At 38.6% G+C, this 16286-nt stretch overlaps 2 protein-coding genes across 4 annotated transcripts; one reads left to right on the top strand and one right to left on the bottom strand.

The window, feature by feature from the left end:
* Nucleotides 1-27: 27 nt before the first annotated feature.
* nudt22 (nudix (nucleoside diphosphate linked moiety X)-type motif 22) lies at nt 28-3857 on the top strand. Of its 3 annotated transcripts, XM_079629979.1 has the most exons (7): nt 28-95; nt 206-490; nt 773-1256; nt 2394-2507; nt 2626-2723; nt 2808-2901; nt 3720-3857. In XM_079629979.1, exons 2-7 carry the CDS (start codon nt 405-407, stop codon nt 3816-3818), a joined length of 975 nt encoding a protein of 324 aa, XP_079486105.1. In that variant the 5' UTR covers nt 28-95; nt 206-404; the 3' UTR covers nt 3819-3857. The 3 variants fall into 3 exon arrangements, 2 of the variants coding, with proteins under 2 accessions (XP_079486105.1, XP_079486104.1); XM_079629978.1 differs by having other exon boundaries at nt 43-490; XR_013799656.1 differs by having other exon boundaries at nt 46-490; nt 2394-2445; nt 2626-2901.
* Nucleotides 3766-15320, bottom strand: LOC307007706 (heterogeneous nuclear ribonucleoprotein U-like protein 1). Its single transcript, XM_079629977.1, has 14 exons — nt 14550-15320; nt 14372-14468; nt 13041-13117; nt 12810-12949; nt 12594-12696; nt 12291-12403; nt 11113-11376; nt 10869-10991; nt 9144-9254; nt 8879-9047; nt 8583-8765; nt 5275-5339; nt 5102-5179; nt 3766-5010 (listed from the first exon to the last, which is right to left on the bottom strand). The coding sequence occupies exons 1-14, from the start codon at nt 15097-15099 to the stop codon at nt 4948-4950; spliced, it is 2136 nt and encodes a 711-aa protein (XP_079486103.1). The 5' UTR covers nt 15100-15320; the 3' UTR covers nt 3766-4947.
* Nucleotides 15321-16286: the final 966 nt, after the last annotated feature.

The following is a 16286-nucleotide window of genomic DNA, read 5'->3' on the forward strand; positions in this document are numbered from 1 at the left end:
GTTTGATTCAGGCTTTTATTTTGAAGTACAGCGCTTCCGGAAGTTGTTCAGTTAAGAGTCCTATTGCCTTACATTTAAGGAAGCAAGTTTTTTAGGTAAGGAAGTGAGTTTGTCGTTTCGTAGGCATTAAACTGCATATTTCTGTCAACTTTGTTTACTGCTTTTAAACGTTTGTAAGGCTAATCCAACTGTTATTACGGTTGAGACAGTACAGGAAACCGGTGGAACAGACAGACTTCGACACGAGGCATCTGTCAGTTGATTCACAGCTCTGTCTCAAAACATACAGCCTATATCTGGATGTACACAGTTCAAAAAAGCATGCCTAGGTAGGCACCAGCCACCTCACTAAGAAGACACCCATGCTGAAAGTCCACATAGGAGCAGTCTGAAAAGGTTTTGTCATGGATCCAGAGGTGTCCCTCATGCTGCACTGTGAACCATTACAGGCTCTCGGTGAACATCAAACACACATAGAAATTTCAGACAGGTACAGTATCTACACACACACACGCGCGCATATATATAGTGGAGTGCAATGGTGTTCTGAATGAGGAAGCAAAGTTATCCGTTTTTTAAATGTGTGTTACACTTAACTTAATGTTTTCATATTTACCAGGTTATGTAAACATTACATACATTCTATATTGCAGTTTTACATTATCAATAAATTAAGTGATTAAATGTCAGCCATTTTTAAAGACCAATGAGAGAATTAAAAACACACACTTTATACATTTTAGCCCGAATCGTTTTTTTACTCCCATATTAGATTCAATCGGCAGAGTTTTCCTGAGATCGAGCAGCACATTGAAGCCGTGTGGAGTGACAGAGCGACCCAGGAACCGTGGCTCTTCAACGGGGCTAAATTCAGATTGCATTCAGCGATGCTCTCCGTCATGGAAAACGGACCAATGGGGGAACAGGCTGTTCAAAACAAAGGAGACCAATTGGAAAGTGGCGATACATCCTCGGACAGATTAACAAAAGATGAGCAGTCATGTGTCCTAAATTTACAGCTAGGCCTGACCTGTTATAAAGACTATCTCGGGACTAACTGGTCGCGCGAGGCGGCGAACCTGCAGAGTCACGGACGGAATGAGCGCGCGGATCCGCAGGCCTTCCTCGCGCAGCCGCTGGGCGTGGGCGCTGTCATGGCAACCGCTGATGGAGACGTGGTCCTGCTGAGGAGGAGTCAGAAAGTGGCAGAGGCTGCGGGACTGTTAGACATACCTGGAGGTCACCCCGAACCAAAGGTCTTATTTTTATATACATATGTCTTTGAATTAAGTCTCTCATGCTCACCAAGGCTGCGTTTATTTGATCAAAAATACAGACAGAAAGACAAAAGAAAAACAGTAACACTTTCACTGTTTTCCATTAGAATATATTTTAAAGTGTAATTTATTCCTGTGATCAAAGCTGAATTTTCAGCATCATTACTCCAGTCTTCAGTGTCACATGATCCTTCAGAAATCATTATAATATGTTGATATGCTGGGGATGCATTACATTGATAATAAAAGTGACAATAAAGGCATTTAATGTTACAAATATGTCTATTTGAAATGTTATTCTTTTGAACTTTCTCTTTATCAAGGAATCCTGATAAAAAGTTCCCACCATAATATTAAGCAGCATTAATATATTTTATATATTGTTTTCAACATTGATAATATGAACCACTATATGTAAATGAGCACCAATAATATTTTATTATAATTAAGTAGCAAATAAGCATATTAGATTTCTGAATGATCATGTTTTTTTTGGCCAGGCAGTTATATTACAATAGAGAAGAGTTATTATATTTGTAATATATTTTTTTTTATGTGATTGTTTTACTGCATTTTTGATCAAATAAATGCAGTCTTGTTCAACATTTCTTACTACTTATAATAAATAATGGTCAAAAGTGATGTCAGGCCTAGACAAAGTTACAACTTACATTTTTATATATATATTTTGTAAGAATATTATGTAGTTGTGCAAGTGAGTCCAGTGTTATATTTGTGATAACGCAATGAAACATTTTGCCAAATTGTGAGGACATACCTTTTTTGCAAGGCTGTCATACGAAAGAAATTATAAACGCATGCAAAAACTTGAGAGAACCAAATAAATATTAATAGTTGATTATGTTGTAGTCAGTGTAGGTTTTTCCCTGTTTTTGCATAGTAAAATAAAACCTGTAGTTTGTCTTTTTCCCCACAAATAATTTTCATACAAATACCTTAACCAAAGTTAATGTGTTGTTCTTCTCGTATATTTAATATATATATATATATATTGATGGTTTAATCAAACTTGTAGGGTCATTAAAACCAAATATGCCCTCCAGACATCACTTTTGGCCACTACTGTGCACTATACATGATATCGTGTGTGTGCAGATGGTGTGTCCGGAGGTCAGCGAGGAGGCCATATGTGTCGAGCTTCTGCAGGGTAAGGAGAGAGCCGTTGTTTCTGAGATCTTCTCCTCTGTGTGTGCAGAGATCAGTGATGAGGTGTGTATCTGCGGACTTCACATCGGATACACACTTCTTTAACCACATATTGGAAAACCGTTCCGTCGATGCCGGTCTCATCATCTTTCTTTGCACTGGTTGTTCTTACTCATTACAGGTGAACGTTCCTGTCAGTTCTCTAAGCAAACCGTTGTTCATGGGAATTGCGCTGAACCACACCAGTGCAGGCCGACCCAGTGCAGAGTTTTACGTTCGGTAAACCCCATCCTAAATCATCTTAATCTGTACATGAGCTGTTATCCTACAGAACTACACAGCTGTGTTTTTTACTCTGTGAAGGTGCACTTTGACGTCGGAGGAAGTGAGGGATTTCTATAGACGTGGAGGTCCTGAGGCCCACGAGTCCACTGATATACTGTTTCTGAGTCGAGCGGTAAGCATTTAAAAAAAAAAAGCAGACAAATCAACATCAAGATGTTTGCTGCGTCCGAAATCGCATACTCTTGATTAGGTACTTGTTTTGAATAAATAATTCCTTCATGACTGCTAAAAAGAAAAGTACGTTCTAAATGGTATGAATGTAGTACGCTGTCATTGTCATGTGACCTACCAGCATCAGTTACGTCGCTTCACTGCCATTCACAAATCCTCTCCCGTGTCCTCATGGGATAGTAAACTGTCCATAATATGCACACATCAGAATCATACTGGAAGTAGTGGGTCATCCGGGTATTTTTTTGCCTTCTCTTTAATTAGTATATACTACTTTTGTCTAGAGATGCACCGATTGATCGGCTGGTCAGAATATACAGTATAAGCTTCCCTTTAGTTTAATTTGAATTAACTTTAAAAAATATATATAAGTAATTTATATAGTTCTATTTTATAGCGATTATCCGTTCAAAAAATGTTCTATGTTCTATTAAGGTATAAGACTATTAGGTATAAGACACATAAAATAAGTATTTGTGTGTGCTCTAAAGTGGTTAGAAAAAATTGGCAGGTCAAACTCATTGAGAAATCGGCCTAGAAAATTGTAATCGGTGCAGTTTTGTCACATACTGTTTTTCACCTACTATATAGTAGGCAAGTATGCGTCAGATGCTGACATTTTAACTATACCCTTTTGTGCTGTTTTTCTCTTTACACATGCAAGATAGTCATTAATAACAGAATGATTGGCATCCCAAAAGACATTCTGCGTATAAAGATGAAATTTTACATTTATATGTAATTTTCCTGATTCTACAGAAAATGCTCCAGTTAAGCGATCGCTCCCCCCTGTGGTCAGAGATGTGTCCCTCAGCTAAAGGTGCAGTGCTGCTGTATCAGAGAGTGATGCCGGAGTAATGATTTCATCAGAAGCACAAACAGCAGGCGCTTCATACGTCACTTAAACTTTAACGGTATATCAGGGATTACATTTGGAGTTGTGTTGCGTACTGTAGTGTATTGTATTAGAGACTTGTTTGAAAAATTGCAAAAACATACCATATAAATACATTTTGTATGTTGGTGGATGATAAAGATGTACTCATTTTCATGATATTTATACATAAATGTTCTTGTACTGAACACATATAAAGTATATTTTGCAGAGATACCTATGAAATTTATTCTTTGTATTGAATAAGCAACTTTTCATATTAAATTAATAAAAGTTTAAAAACAAATGACTAAGACCTTTTAGTTTGGGATTCACAGTGAAAGTCTTTTCAAAGAAGCTCAAGGGAACAAATGTTATAATACGACAGAAATGGCACGCATATAATTATTAAAACACTGGCAAGGCAAAACAAATTATTAAGATTCTGGAACATATTCATTTTGTACTCGTCCCACTATAAATGTTAGATGTATAAACCTGACGAGAACAGTTTTCACAAATATATTCCATAAACAGTTTTACAGAGAATATTCCCTTACAAGCCACAATGAGCTGAATGTGACAATGGGAAGGAGAAGCTCTGTAGATTTACACACATTTACAAAATGTTTTTGAATTCAGTGCAAATAAGTGGAGATGGATGTCAAGAAATTGTTTTCTTTTTACAGTACACTGCAACTGTTCATATCAATGAAAAAATTAAACATGATTCATCTCAGTCATTAGAAAATAGATTAAAACCGTATAAAAGTTGGAACAGCCCTAAAAATAAATTGAGTAGATTCAAATCCCTTGTAGACTACATTTGAGCAGCTTGGACTTTACTATCACGTTCCACAGAAGTCACACAGGTTTCTAAAGACATGAATGAAGACTCACTTTTTCATTTTTTGATTAGCCACCCTTTAAAAACAAACTGCCTTCCTGTCCTCAAGCTAGCTCCTCATTAAGCAATGACCTTTCTTAATGAAATTACAGACAGACAGAGCCAATTACAGTTGTAAAGGTGAAGCACTGCTAATCAAAAAACATGCTGATTTGGAGTGTTTTTCCTGCTACACAAAAGTTTGGGGTTTATCAGAAACCCTTCATCTAACTTGAACATCCATAATAAATGCTACCATAACAACTCTGGGTTTGCTCAGAGAGACTCGACTGCAAGAAAAACAAAGATGTATTAAGTATACGCACATATTGAATGTAAAAAAAAAAAAAAAAATTTAGTCAGACGTGGTTGTTGTCTTACCTGCCCAGTGTACGGCCTGTAATACTTCCTGTATCTCTGAGGGTCACTGCTACATCCGAAGGCAGATGGACGGCGACTCTGAGAGAATAATCCACATCAGTCATCATATGAGCGTCCTGCAGATGTTGTTTTGAATATCTAACAGTGCAACATCATCACACTAACAAACTTACATGTGCTTTCTGAGATGCACAGTGGGAGTGTTGATTGTGACAGCCGAACGGACCTCCCCTCCAGCCTTCGAGAAAAAAGAAAAAAAAAACACGTTTAGAGCTGCGCAATCATTTAAAATAGAGATCACGATTCTCCCATGATTCTGAACTAAACAAAATAACGAAATTAATTTTTTTTTAGAGGTTCTAACAAAATGTTAATAGCTGCACTCTATTTAAAAAAAATATCTCATTAACTCGAATAAAATGTGAAGTTTGAATGATTAATTTAATGACTCACTCAAATAGACTTCACTTGTTTCATTACTAGATGAATCGCGTTTTTGAACGAATCTCTTAAATGAACGATTGAATGACAATAAATGCTTTAAAAGTCACTTGTCGCCACCTACTGGTGTAACGATGTAATTGAAGCAATTTTTATATAAAGCCAAAAGGTGATTTACTTTAATTTGAGCTACCATAGACATCAGTGTTTATATTTGAAATGTAAACTTTTATCCCAGTACTTATGTGATAATTTGAATGATAGTAGTAATACAGAAATAATGATACGGTGTGGTTGAAAACTGTTTGTGACGCCCAGAGCTGATCCTGACCTCCCTTGGGTCCTAAGCAAAGTTCTGTTAAGGAGCCATCCTGCCTGACCAATCAGCCATTGCCACAGTCACACCTGACACCCCAGTGCTCCCACTTCAATCCTCCCTCCTTAAACTAGTAAGTTAGTATTATGACAATGTAATTCCTGATATTAGAAATAGACATTGTTATTAGAAAAAGTACATTCTTAATATCAAGAATTCACATTTTAAATTGTACAAATGTAACTATTGATATCAAAAATGCATCCTGTGAATGAATAAAAGCTAAAATGGCTTGCCATAGCATGTCACCGTGTTTTAAATGATAAAAGCAATACTTGAAACTTGATGTTTATTATTTACTGAGAGATGTGCATTTATATTGACCAGTGTCTCCAGCCAATCAGCATTTTAAGTGCAATATAGCCTATAAATCAATTGTCAATGTCAATACATTGTTTTCCATCTTGCTTTATTGCAGAGTTGTAACTAAACCGACTTGTGGAATAGATAATCATTGTCTTGTTTTAAAAGTATGTGCGTCTATGAGGAGTGCCATCACGCCCATATTGTACTGGTCCCCACAGATGTTTTGTTGGAAAGTGCAGGTTTCATTTCGTGTACGCGTATATGAACGCATGGATCTTTTCCGAGCTGCAGTTTATAAACAAACACCGTTGCCCTTTATCGTTTATCAAATAGTTGTATTTCACTCTCACTTCTTTTCGTGAGGCACAAAGTCACAGAACACAGCCCTGGAAGTGGCCGACATTAGCAAGCAAGACAGAAAGACCAAAAGATGCACTGCCCAGCTGGGTCAGACAGACAAGAGAGATGCACATCAACTTAACTTTACTATTCTTTGCTGACGTCAAACTTGGAGAGGAGAGAACACAAGTCTGCCTGAATTTTCTCATTGATGTTGTAAACTTTGATTGACGCGCTTTGACACGAGCCTTGAGTAATTTGCAGGGCCCGACGCAACTTGCGCAGGGTACGTATAGGGCAGACCGGCTCTGGTGAAGCCTTTTCAAACCTATACATGACAACTAAGGATGTGCACGAGTACTCAGGTACTCTGATGTGACACTGATGATCGATCATGAAACCGATGACTTTAATTTTAATTACATTTTTCTGATTGGTTATTGTTTCCCCGAGGTGTGATTGGTTAGCGTAGGACAGCACGTTGTCCAGACTGGTGAAATAAAGTGAAACTATAAATAAAAAAATTATGCAGTGTTGATACAGTTTTTTTTATTTGCCTTTTGTGCAGATACAAGTTGTAATGTTACGTTTATGTTGTGGATATTTAGGATATCTGAATAATCTCCTGTGTCGTAAGGAACGGGCTTCAATTAACTGTGTTCATTCACTCTTCAGCTTCCCCTCATGCAGCTATTCCTTTTAGATGCTTCTTTTCCTTTTTCCTAAACATTAATGTATTATTGATAATCTAACAGTGTACTATTTCTAGTCATATTTTGATGGACATATTTTCATGCCATTTTAGTTGCCAACATTAATCTTCGAAACTAGAGATGCACCGATTGATCGGCTGGTGACCGGAATTGGAAGATTTTCACGTGAACGGCCATGACCGGGGCCGGTCAGTCTGACATATGCCGATTTTATGCGGGTCAAATGCACTCGGGTGCCGCATGATTAACTTTTTGAGCGGTACGGTTTCATATATGGGATTTTCATTTCTGTACCCCTGAGAATACGGTGCCACATGTTCAGTGACGTCGCATAACTGCCAGATTCAAACTGTGCTTTCGTGCGTTGGCTGGCGCTGAGCCAGAGTTGGACGCGTTCAGCGCTGTCATATATCACAACTATGCAGTGTTTTCAACTTCATAATGTTTAGTTTAGGTTTCAGACATTTAAATACACATAAGCACGAGTAAACCAATACATTTGGAGTTTGTAAAATACACACGGATGTCTGTGGAAGCAGCAAAAACAATCTATTCAAATATAATTTGTCGACGTGTGTTATTCATATTAGACAAACATAGTGGAAGTAACTATAAAGTTTACTCTATTCTTCTCACAGTTCACCGGCCACTTTCTTACATGTATTTCGGGAGAAACTGATGAATTCATGTGCTGTAAATCCGACTGACAGGACAACATTGCGTCGCGCCGCGCTAATCTCACGTTATAGATCAAAATTATTTCTAAAGGTTTTTAAACGACCAAACACACTTTACACGTATTTGAGAATCGGAATATCAGATAATTGATGACATGGTAAGCAAGCTTGTTAATATTTTGAATAAAAAAGGAAAAGCGAAATAAAAGCAACACATCTGTCATACAGTATTATTGTGGCTGCGGTGTATCGCGTGACGCGTCGCCATGGAAACATTAAAGGGAACGATCTAAAATAACGGTCACCATGAAAAAACTCACTCTGGGGGGTCAGTCAGAAGAATAATTTAAACTTGCGCGTGAAAGGGTTAAAGAAAAGATAGAAAATAAATATTTGTGTGCGCTGTAAAGTGGTTAGAATTTTTTTTATTGGAATCGGCTAAAATCGGCATCGGCAGGTCAAACTCAATGAAAAATCGGAAAACAGAATCGGCCTAGAAAATTGCAATCGGTGCATCTCTATTCGCAACAGTGTTTTAATTAAAATATTTCCATTATCGCCATGAAGGACACACTCTTCTCAACAACGCAACAGCAGAAGTGAAATTATCTCTTAGCATCTCTTCTTACCACAATAATGAACGAGCCGTTTTTGACTTCCTTGTCTGTGTTTCCTGCGTTTGGGAGGTGTGGGTAAGAGGCGGCGTGCTTCCTCTTTATAATGTGTTAAGAGCTTCAGGGCCTCGTCAGAGCCGAGCTCCACAAACGTCACCTCATCCAGATGCTCTCCCTGCTCTGGCAGTGTGAAGCTCGCTGGAAGAGATGAAAACAAATCTTTCACAAGTGTGCAGCAAGTCCAAGACCAAGCTGTTACTCGGAAATGTGTCTTGATACCCGTCATCAAGTAACCCAAGTTAAAGTCTGACCTTTGGCTTTGTGAAGAGACATTTCCTGAACTGCCATGCCCTCGTCCTGTTGGCGCTGTATGAGACGTCTCCTCCACACCTCGTCAAGTGGAAAAACCACCACCGCTCTTCGCTGGTAACCACGGAAACAGAGCATCTTGTGTCGCTGGGCAGATGGATAAATGTTGGCCTAGGAAATTAAAGTGAAAAAGAGAGAACACATGAATGAAAGGACAAGCAGGTGAAGCTTTTGCCCACCGTGCCACACACACACATTCCTGATTACCTGATCAAGGATGTAGTTCCTCCGCTTGGTTGCAGCTATTTTGATCAGCTGACTGACACACTGAGTGGCCTGTTGCAGCATCAGGTCTCTGTGATTGGCTCCAGGAGGCTCCTTCAGGACCAGAGAATGTGGATGGAAATATAACAGTACTCATTAAGAGGAAATGCTATGATAAGAATTACGATTGTATTCATTTCCAGGACTATGGGAACTTCTTACTAGTCTGTGTTGTTATTGTTAGCTAAAACTATTAAAAATTGTTTAACTGAAATAAAAATAACATAAATATTAGATAAAAAGGTAACACTTTAGATATATAGCTGCAAGCAGCGATGACGGGCCCAAGCCCTGGAGGCTTTAAAACTGTGCACTGCAGGCAATATGCATTTTTGCTGGGTAATTGTAAAAGAACTACGTCAAAATCGCTTAAATATGCCACATTTACTGCAGCAGCTGGTGCAGAAACACACATAAAGATATTTTAATATACATTTTAAACTAAATCTGAGTGATTTCTGTTCCTTCATTGACAGCCTAGGAGACTACCACTTTCAAGCCCCAGAAAGGTAGTAAAGACATCATTAAACTAAAAACCATGTGACTCCAGTGGTTTAACCTCAATTTTATAAAGTGCCGCAAGTGATTTGTTTGCGCAAAAACAAATTACCACTTTATTTACAAAATATTAATCTCTAACACACGTTCACTGGGGGACCACAACACATGCGTGTTGAGTTGACGCGAAAGCAGACGTTGCCTGGCCATGATGGCCGACGATTCAACGTGTGTGTAAAATGAAAATTTTTGATTTATTCAACAAACTACTGACAATATTTCTTCCAAATTTCAAATAAAAATAGTCATGTAGAGCATTTAATTGCAGAAAATGACAACTGGCCAAAATTAAAATAAAAAGATGCCATGTTTTCAGACCTTGAATAATGCAAATAATACAAAAGTATATTCATTTTTAAACAACACAACACTAATGTTTAAATCACTATAATAATAATATATATATACACTATAATAATAGTATATGTCCAAAAATAACTAGTGGTACTAGTCTGGAACTGATTTTTATGATAAATGCCATCAATATTCTTCATGAAAATTCTGTGCTATAAACATTTGATTTTGCAACCTACATACTGTACATATCATGTCAATGTCATTTTCTATTTATTTATGGAGATGTGCTCTAATCTCTTTTCCATCACACTGTGATGAAAATGATCCAAATCAATAAGATTACCACTTTTGGTAACGGCCCAGAGCCGCTGCGGTTAAAACTACAACTTTGTGGTGTGTCCGAACAAAACTGTTGTGCTGGATGAAAGGTGGTACACAGAAGAAGAATCCCAAACTGGAGATGAAAGTTGAGCAGCTGCTGTGTTTGGTCTCTACGTACTAACAGCCTTTTGATAAATGCCAACGCCACTACAAAAATCTTGATAGGAGGGAGTTGTTGCGGCAAGGAATTACAGATCAAATGGGAGTCAACATTTTTCTTATTTGTGGCTATTTTATATAAGAGCCAAGTGTCAGGGAGTGCATTAGCATTTTCATTCAGCACATTCAGAATGATCTGAACAGACAAATTGAACCAATTTTCATGAAGAACATCAGTCTTGGTGTGAGAAAGTCTTATTTCTGACATGCTCCAAAACACTGCGTGTCTGGATGATTTCCATTTCACACAATAATCTTGATAGATTTTCTTACCCTCATGCAGTTCAAAATGGAGTTTGTACTCAGAAGATTGTAACGTTTCCTTGGGTTCTGGAGCATATGAGCCTGAGCCCAGTGGGTCTTACCAGAACCTGGCATACCAACCATCATCAGCACCTGACAGATGGAGAAAGAGGGTCAACGTGACAGAATTTGATCTCACAATAACAATATTCATCCAGATGTTTGTTTAGTTTATTTTTGTAAGGGTTTAACACACTTATACAAACTTTCCTACCTCGCATTCACTTTTAGATGCTGTCGGCAAAGACTCACGGGTCCTTTGACCAGGAGGAAGTATGGCTAGAGTGCAGAAACCAGCAGGAAAAGGATGCCAGGGAGTATCTGGATCAAGATTCACCAAAACCGAACAGTTTTTGCAAAGTACGTGGGGATAGAGAGCTTGACCTCTAAGAGCAGAAGACGTCAGGCGAAACGCCACTCCAAGAGATCGCCCATTTTTGTGAAATGAAAGTGTCGCTTCTCCCGTCTCACTGATGAACTGGATAAGGAATAGATACAAATCGATAATAAACCTGAACTGAATTAACCCTGGAGCAATGTGATGTGGATCAAAAGAACATAGCATGAATAAGCTAAGCTAAGCTAGGCTGCATTCATCACAGCGGCATTACAAAGGCTGTCCAATTTCAAAGACTCCTCCGAATGCGTCCTGGGCCGTGAACGAGTGGATCCTTTACAGCCTAGCCTATCCCAAGATTCATTGCACTCAAATGTGTAAATATGTATGTAAATATTTCATGTTTAAATTAGTTTTCCGCGTTTTTTGGAGACGCTTCAAAAAGCAATCAGTTGCGTTCTAGATGCTGGGCCAAGTCTGTGGCAAAACTCAAGTGTTTTCCACACACCATTCAGATCCGGAAGATCGAAAGCACGAAACATCTTTTAGCGTTAGGTAAGTGCCTATTACAACCCAATCCAATCTCAAGTTAATTAATACATCGTTCGACCGGACATAACTGTGTATGCGATGCGTAAATCGAGTTACTCCTCCCACTTCTACTAGTTTTACTGAGATAGCTGATCCTGTGCAAATTGGCCATCAATATTAGACGTCCTGTGGTAAAATTGCATCCATCTACCCTTGTAAAGTTAATCCCATCCGAATAGAGCTTTATTCAAATATCGAATTATACAAACGTGAAAAAAAAAACCTGTTGTGAACCCTGTATTGTTTTCAGACTGTTTAATATAACTTTCAAAAAAAGTCTAGTACTGTCGTTCGTCAACAGCAGAAGTCACAGTTTCTAGATGACAAGGACAATCCTCCGTAGACTAGACCGTCCCATTTAACAACGCTCGCTTCGACCTTCATAGACTTCTAAGGATGCAGCCTCTGAATTGGGACACAGCTTTGCTATAACCTACTTCTGTACAATTAACTTTGAAACTTACTGCATAGCAACCGATGACATCTCCTTCCGTGAAGGGCTCACCAAATGCCTCTTCCTTTCCTCCAGTTACTATCCTCCCCCGTCCATCAAAACCATACGACAGCTCCACCTCTCCTGAGAACAAGACAAATCAGATAAAATTATTAAATATGATTCTTTTTAATAGCGGTGTTAAGTTTTAATCTATAACAGGATCCTTAGCACTGCACATTTGTATACTTCCCAACCAAAATTTCCATAATCTTTATAATTGTCAAAACCTTTTAGGACTGTAATGCAACTTATTTTATAATGTTATTTTCACCTAACTGAAGGCTTGTGTTGTCCACAGACCAGCCCACTCTGAGCACATGTGGATCTGGGTCGTCGCTCGTGTCTATTGCAGGTGCTGACAGTCGCTTCACAAACTGGAGACCCAAAAGAGGAATTATTCACCAATATGAAAATGACGGTGCCATTTAACAAATTACTTTTGTTGGTAAACGACAACGTAACATTTACATGATTCACAAGTTCACACCTTGGCTTCGAATCCGACCTTCCCGTGACAAAATCCATGGGTCATCCTGCACCCTGACCAAAGAAGAGGGAATCTCTCCCAGAAGAGTGGCTGACCGCTGCTTCCATCAGAATACACCTCGAAATGCAGGTCACAGTTATCTGTCAAACAGACACACTGTTATTAAGCTTTCATCTTGAATCAAATTACTTATTCAATATCTGAGCATGGATTGAATCTTGATGAATTTACCGGAATCCAGTCGAACATCCTCAAAATCTAATGTAGCTTCTTCCTCAGGCTCCGGCAGCAGTTCTGGAGTCTTAGCTCTGACGACAAACAAGTCAGGGGGAAAAAGTCAGAAATGCTCAGACAGTTTTGTAAAGTCTGATGAATAATACATAAAGAGGGGTAAGATGGCTCTTTACTGGGGTAAGAAGCCCCCTGGATAAACTTTTACAGAATGTATAAATTACTTCTGATATAATTCTTAATATTTATATATATTTTTTTAAAGTGCCATTAAGATAAAATAATAAACTATCTTATTTAAATTTGAAAATGTAGTTGATAATTGAACAACTGATGACAGACAAAGCAGCATTTGAAACTGAAAGTCCATTTTTTGAATTGAAGATATGTCATAATATCAACACTATGAGTGCATATACAGGGTGTGTTCACACTTGGCATGTTTGGTTTGATTAAAACGAACCCAGGTGTGATTGCTCTGTTACTGCGATTTATTTCAATAAGTGTGAACGCTGCCATCCAAACCCTGGTGCGCACCAAACCTGAAAAGATGGGTCTCAGTCCGCTTTCAAACAAACTCTAATGCAGTTTGAATGAAATATGAACGCAACACGGACCAAAGACATGTAAACAAACCAAAAATGGGATACAACGTCAAAAGATGCGACCCTAAAAAGGACAGAATACTCAAGCATGCCAGTTTTTTCTAGTCATAGTGAGGAGATGTTGTCCATCATAGTTCAGTTCAGGCATCAGAACCACGTCTCCTCACAGCAGATCTTCGTTTATGTGTGACTGAGGGATTCCTGCCGCTGTTTTGACTCATTTACAGATGTTATAAGCTCTTCACGAGTTCTCAGCTGATAAAAACACTATTATATGTTATGTAGGCTACCCATACAACGAGCTCATTTATCCCAGCGTACAGCATTGTTTGGATGTTCGGTAAGTTCCGTCTCAAAATATACGTCATAAAAAAATCAGGTTGTGACCGAATCCCTGACTTTAGGTTCGGTATTAAAATGCCAATGCGAACGCTAAGCGGACCAGGACTAAATGCTTTTTTTGGGGGTCCAGACCAAACGAACCAAAATACAAGTGTGAACACACCCTTATGGGTTTGGAAGGACATCTGGGTGCATAATTAATGACTGATTTTTTTTTTTTTTTTGGGTGAACTATCCCTTTAATCAAAGCAAAGATGTTTGAAAATGTACATTTAATTCATGAAAATACTGAATATTTGTATATCTATGCATAACATGACATGCACCGTGTTCTTTGAAGTACCTCAGAGTATCAGTTAATGCTATTGTTATCGATATCAATACCTGTTGTAATGAACGTCCTCTTTGAACTCATAATAATCTCTTCCTCTCCTCAGCTCCGTGTTTTCCTCTGGGCTGTAGTCCACTGTCTCAGCTCCACCTGACAGTCACAAAAATATATATTTTTTTTATTATATGATCAGCTAAACACTTCTTTATCTGTGCTCTAAGGGCGACTTACACTGGTCGTGCTCCTGTGGTGTTTCTGGCTGTGGTGAAATGGCCGAGACTGATGATGTGCATCCTGACACTGCATCCTCTTCTTCTGTAGCAGCGGTTGCCAAGGCGACAGGCTGTACAGACTGTGTATTCCTCTGTTGTCTGTCGTCTCTGGATGTAACGGCCTCGGGTGTCCTAACAGACAGCGGCTCTGCGATGGCTCTTGGGGCAGAGCATGAGCAAAGCTGATGTGGGTCAGTCTGTGTACTTTGATCAGCGTAAGCATTCATGCTCTTGCTAGTAGAACTAGTGCATACTGGAGACTGCGTCCTAACACACGGCTCGCGCTCCAGAGAGTGAGGCTTCGGCGGCTGTTCTGCAGGCTCTGTGCTCGTCGCTTCACAAACATTTCCCCCGTCATCTCCACTTTTGATAGGTTCAACACCGGCTTCAATCGCAGAAATGAGCCGCACCACCAGCTCGGCCTTCAGGCCCTTCGGGTCGAGTCCTCGCTCCGATAACATGGCCCGCAACTCGGCCACTTTCAGCTTTTTGACTTCCGCCAGCAACATTTCGAACAAGACCTGTCAACTCCACATTAAAACTAAAAAGTGAACACACGAAGTATCTTGTTATTTATTAAGGATTGGTCAGTTAGTCCGCACTCTCTAACTTTTTGGGAATTTTCTTACGCTACCTACTACCAAAACACACGACCCGCTGTAGAGGATTCAAGAGAGTGAACCGGGCGCTGATTGGCTACCGCAAAAAACCTGATCGTTGATTGGTTACCAAGAGTGACGCAGTTTGACTCTTTTATGCGAATCGGTTCTTTAGAACAAGCGCTTTTAAAGAACCAACACCCATTTGTAGCATTTGTAGGCAAAAAAGAACAAGGTTTCAATCACCCATTTGTAGGCAAATAATAAGGGCCGGATTTACCTCTTATTGTAACATAGGCAAAGGAAAGTTATTGGACCGTATGACCAAAACTGATACTTTCCAGAAAATTTCAAAAACACTTTATTTTTCAAAAAATAATGAAATAATGAAACACTGTGATGTCAAAGTTGATTATTTGTCTTGTATGATCATTGGTCATTATATTGTTAACATTTGACCAAAATCAAGGTCAAATTAAGTTTTTGATCAGCTAATGTGTTTTTCCGTCATATCTGCGTCGCATAACGCGTTACATTTTCATTAACTTACAGGTTAGTTAGCTTTGTGTGCGCTCAGTTTTTTTGTTCCAGTTATTTGGCCAAAATCTCATTAAAGACGAAGTGCTTTCCACACATTTTTAAAACATTGCTTTATGACTCATAGCTAAAACTGTTTTTAAAAGCGTGCAATGACTCGACGACAAATGCTAGACTTCCTATATAGTGTTTGTTGAGTAAAGAAAACTCTTTGCTTATTCAAACAAACAATTCTTTATTATCTTTGCATTGCAAACAAGCAGAGATGGTCCAAACTGCTTTCACGATAGAGGCGGGTGGGAACTATCAGGTTTTACTGACAGTTTTAGGATCCAATGGAGTTACTACGTTTAGTCACAAGCACTTTTCATTGGTTAAACAATTAGCAAAAACCACAAACATATGTAAAGGGTGACCAATAGTAATGATTTATGAAAAAATTTAAATGATGAAATATGGATACGAGATTTCAGGAGATATTTTATTAATTTATAAGAATTGTAGCATTAGAGTGAAATAATTTATTATTAATAATATAATAATAATACTCATAAGTTCTC

This window comes from Phoxinus phoxinus, assembly GCF_949152265.1.
Source record: "Phoxinus phoxinus genome assembly, chromosome: 12".
Lineage (NCBI taxonomy): Eukaryota > Metazoa > Chordata > Actinopteri > Cypriniformes > Leuciscidae > Phoxinus > Phoxinus phoxinus.

Coding starts and splice junctions, on each gene's coding strand:
- nudt22 (XM_079629979.1), top strand. CDS start 405: ATGGATCCAGAGGTGTCCCTCATGCTGCACTGTGAACCATTACAGGCT. Junction 491..772: donor CACATAGAAATTTCAGACAG/GTACAGTATCTA, acceptor CTCCCATATTAG/ATTCAATCGGCAGAGTTTTC. Junction 1,257..2,393: donor GAGGTCACCCCGAACCAAAG/GTCTTATTTTTA, acceptor GTGTGTGTGCAG/ATGGTGTGTCCGGAGGTCAG.
- LOC307007706 (XM_079629977.1), bottom strand. CDS start 15,099: ATGTTGCTGGCGGAAGTCAAAAAGCTGAAAGTGGCCGAGTTGCGGGCC. Junction 12,404..12,593: donor CAACACAAGCCTTCAGTTAG/GTGAAAATAACA, acceptor TCTTGTTCTCAG/GAGAGGTGGAGCTGTCGTAT. Junction 9,255..10,868: donor CCATTTTGAACTGCATGAGG/GTAAGAAAATCT, acceptor CTGGTCCTGAAG/GAGCCTCCTGGAGCCAATCA.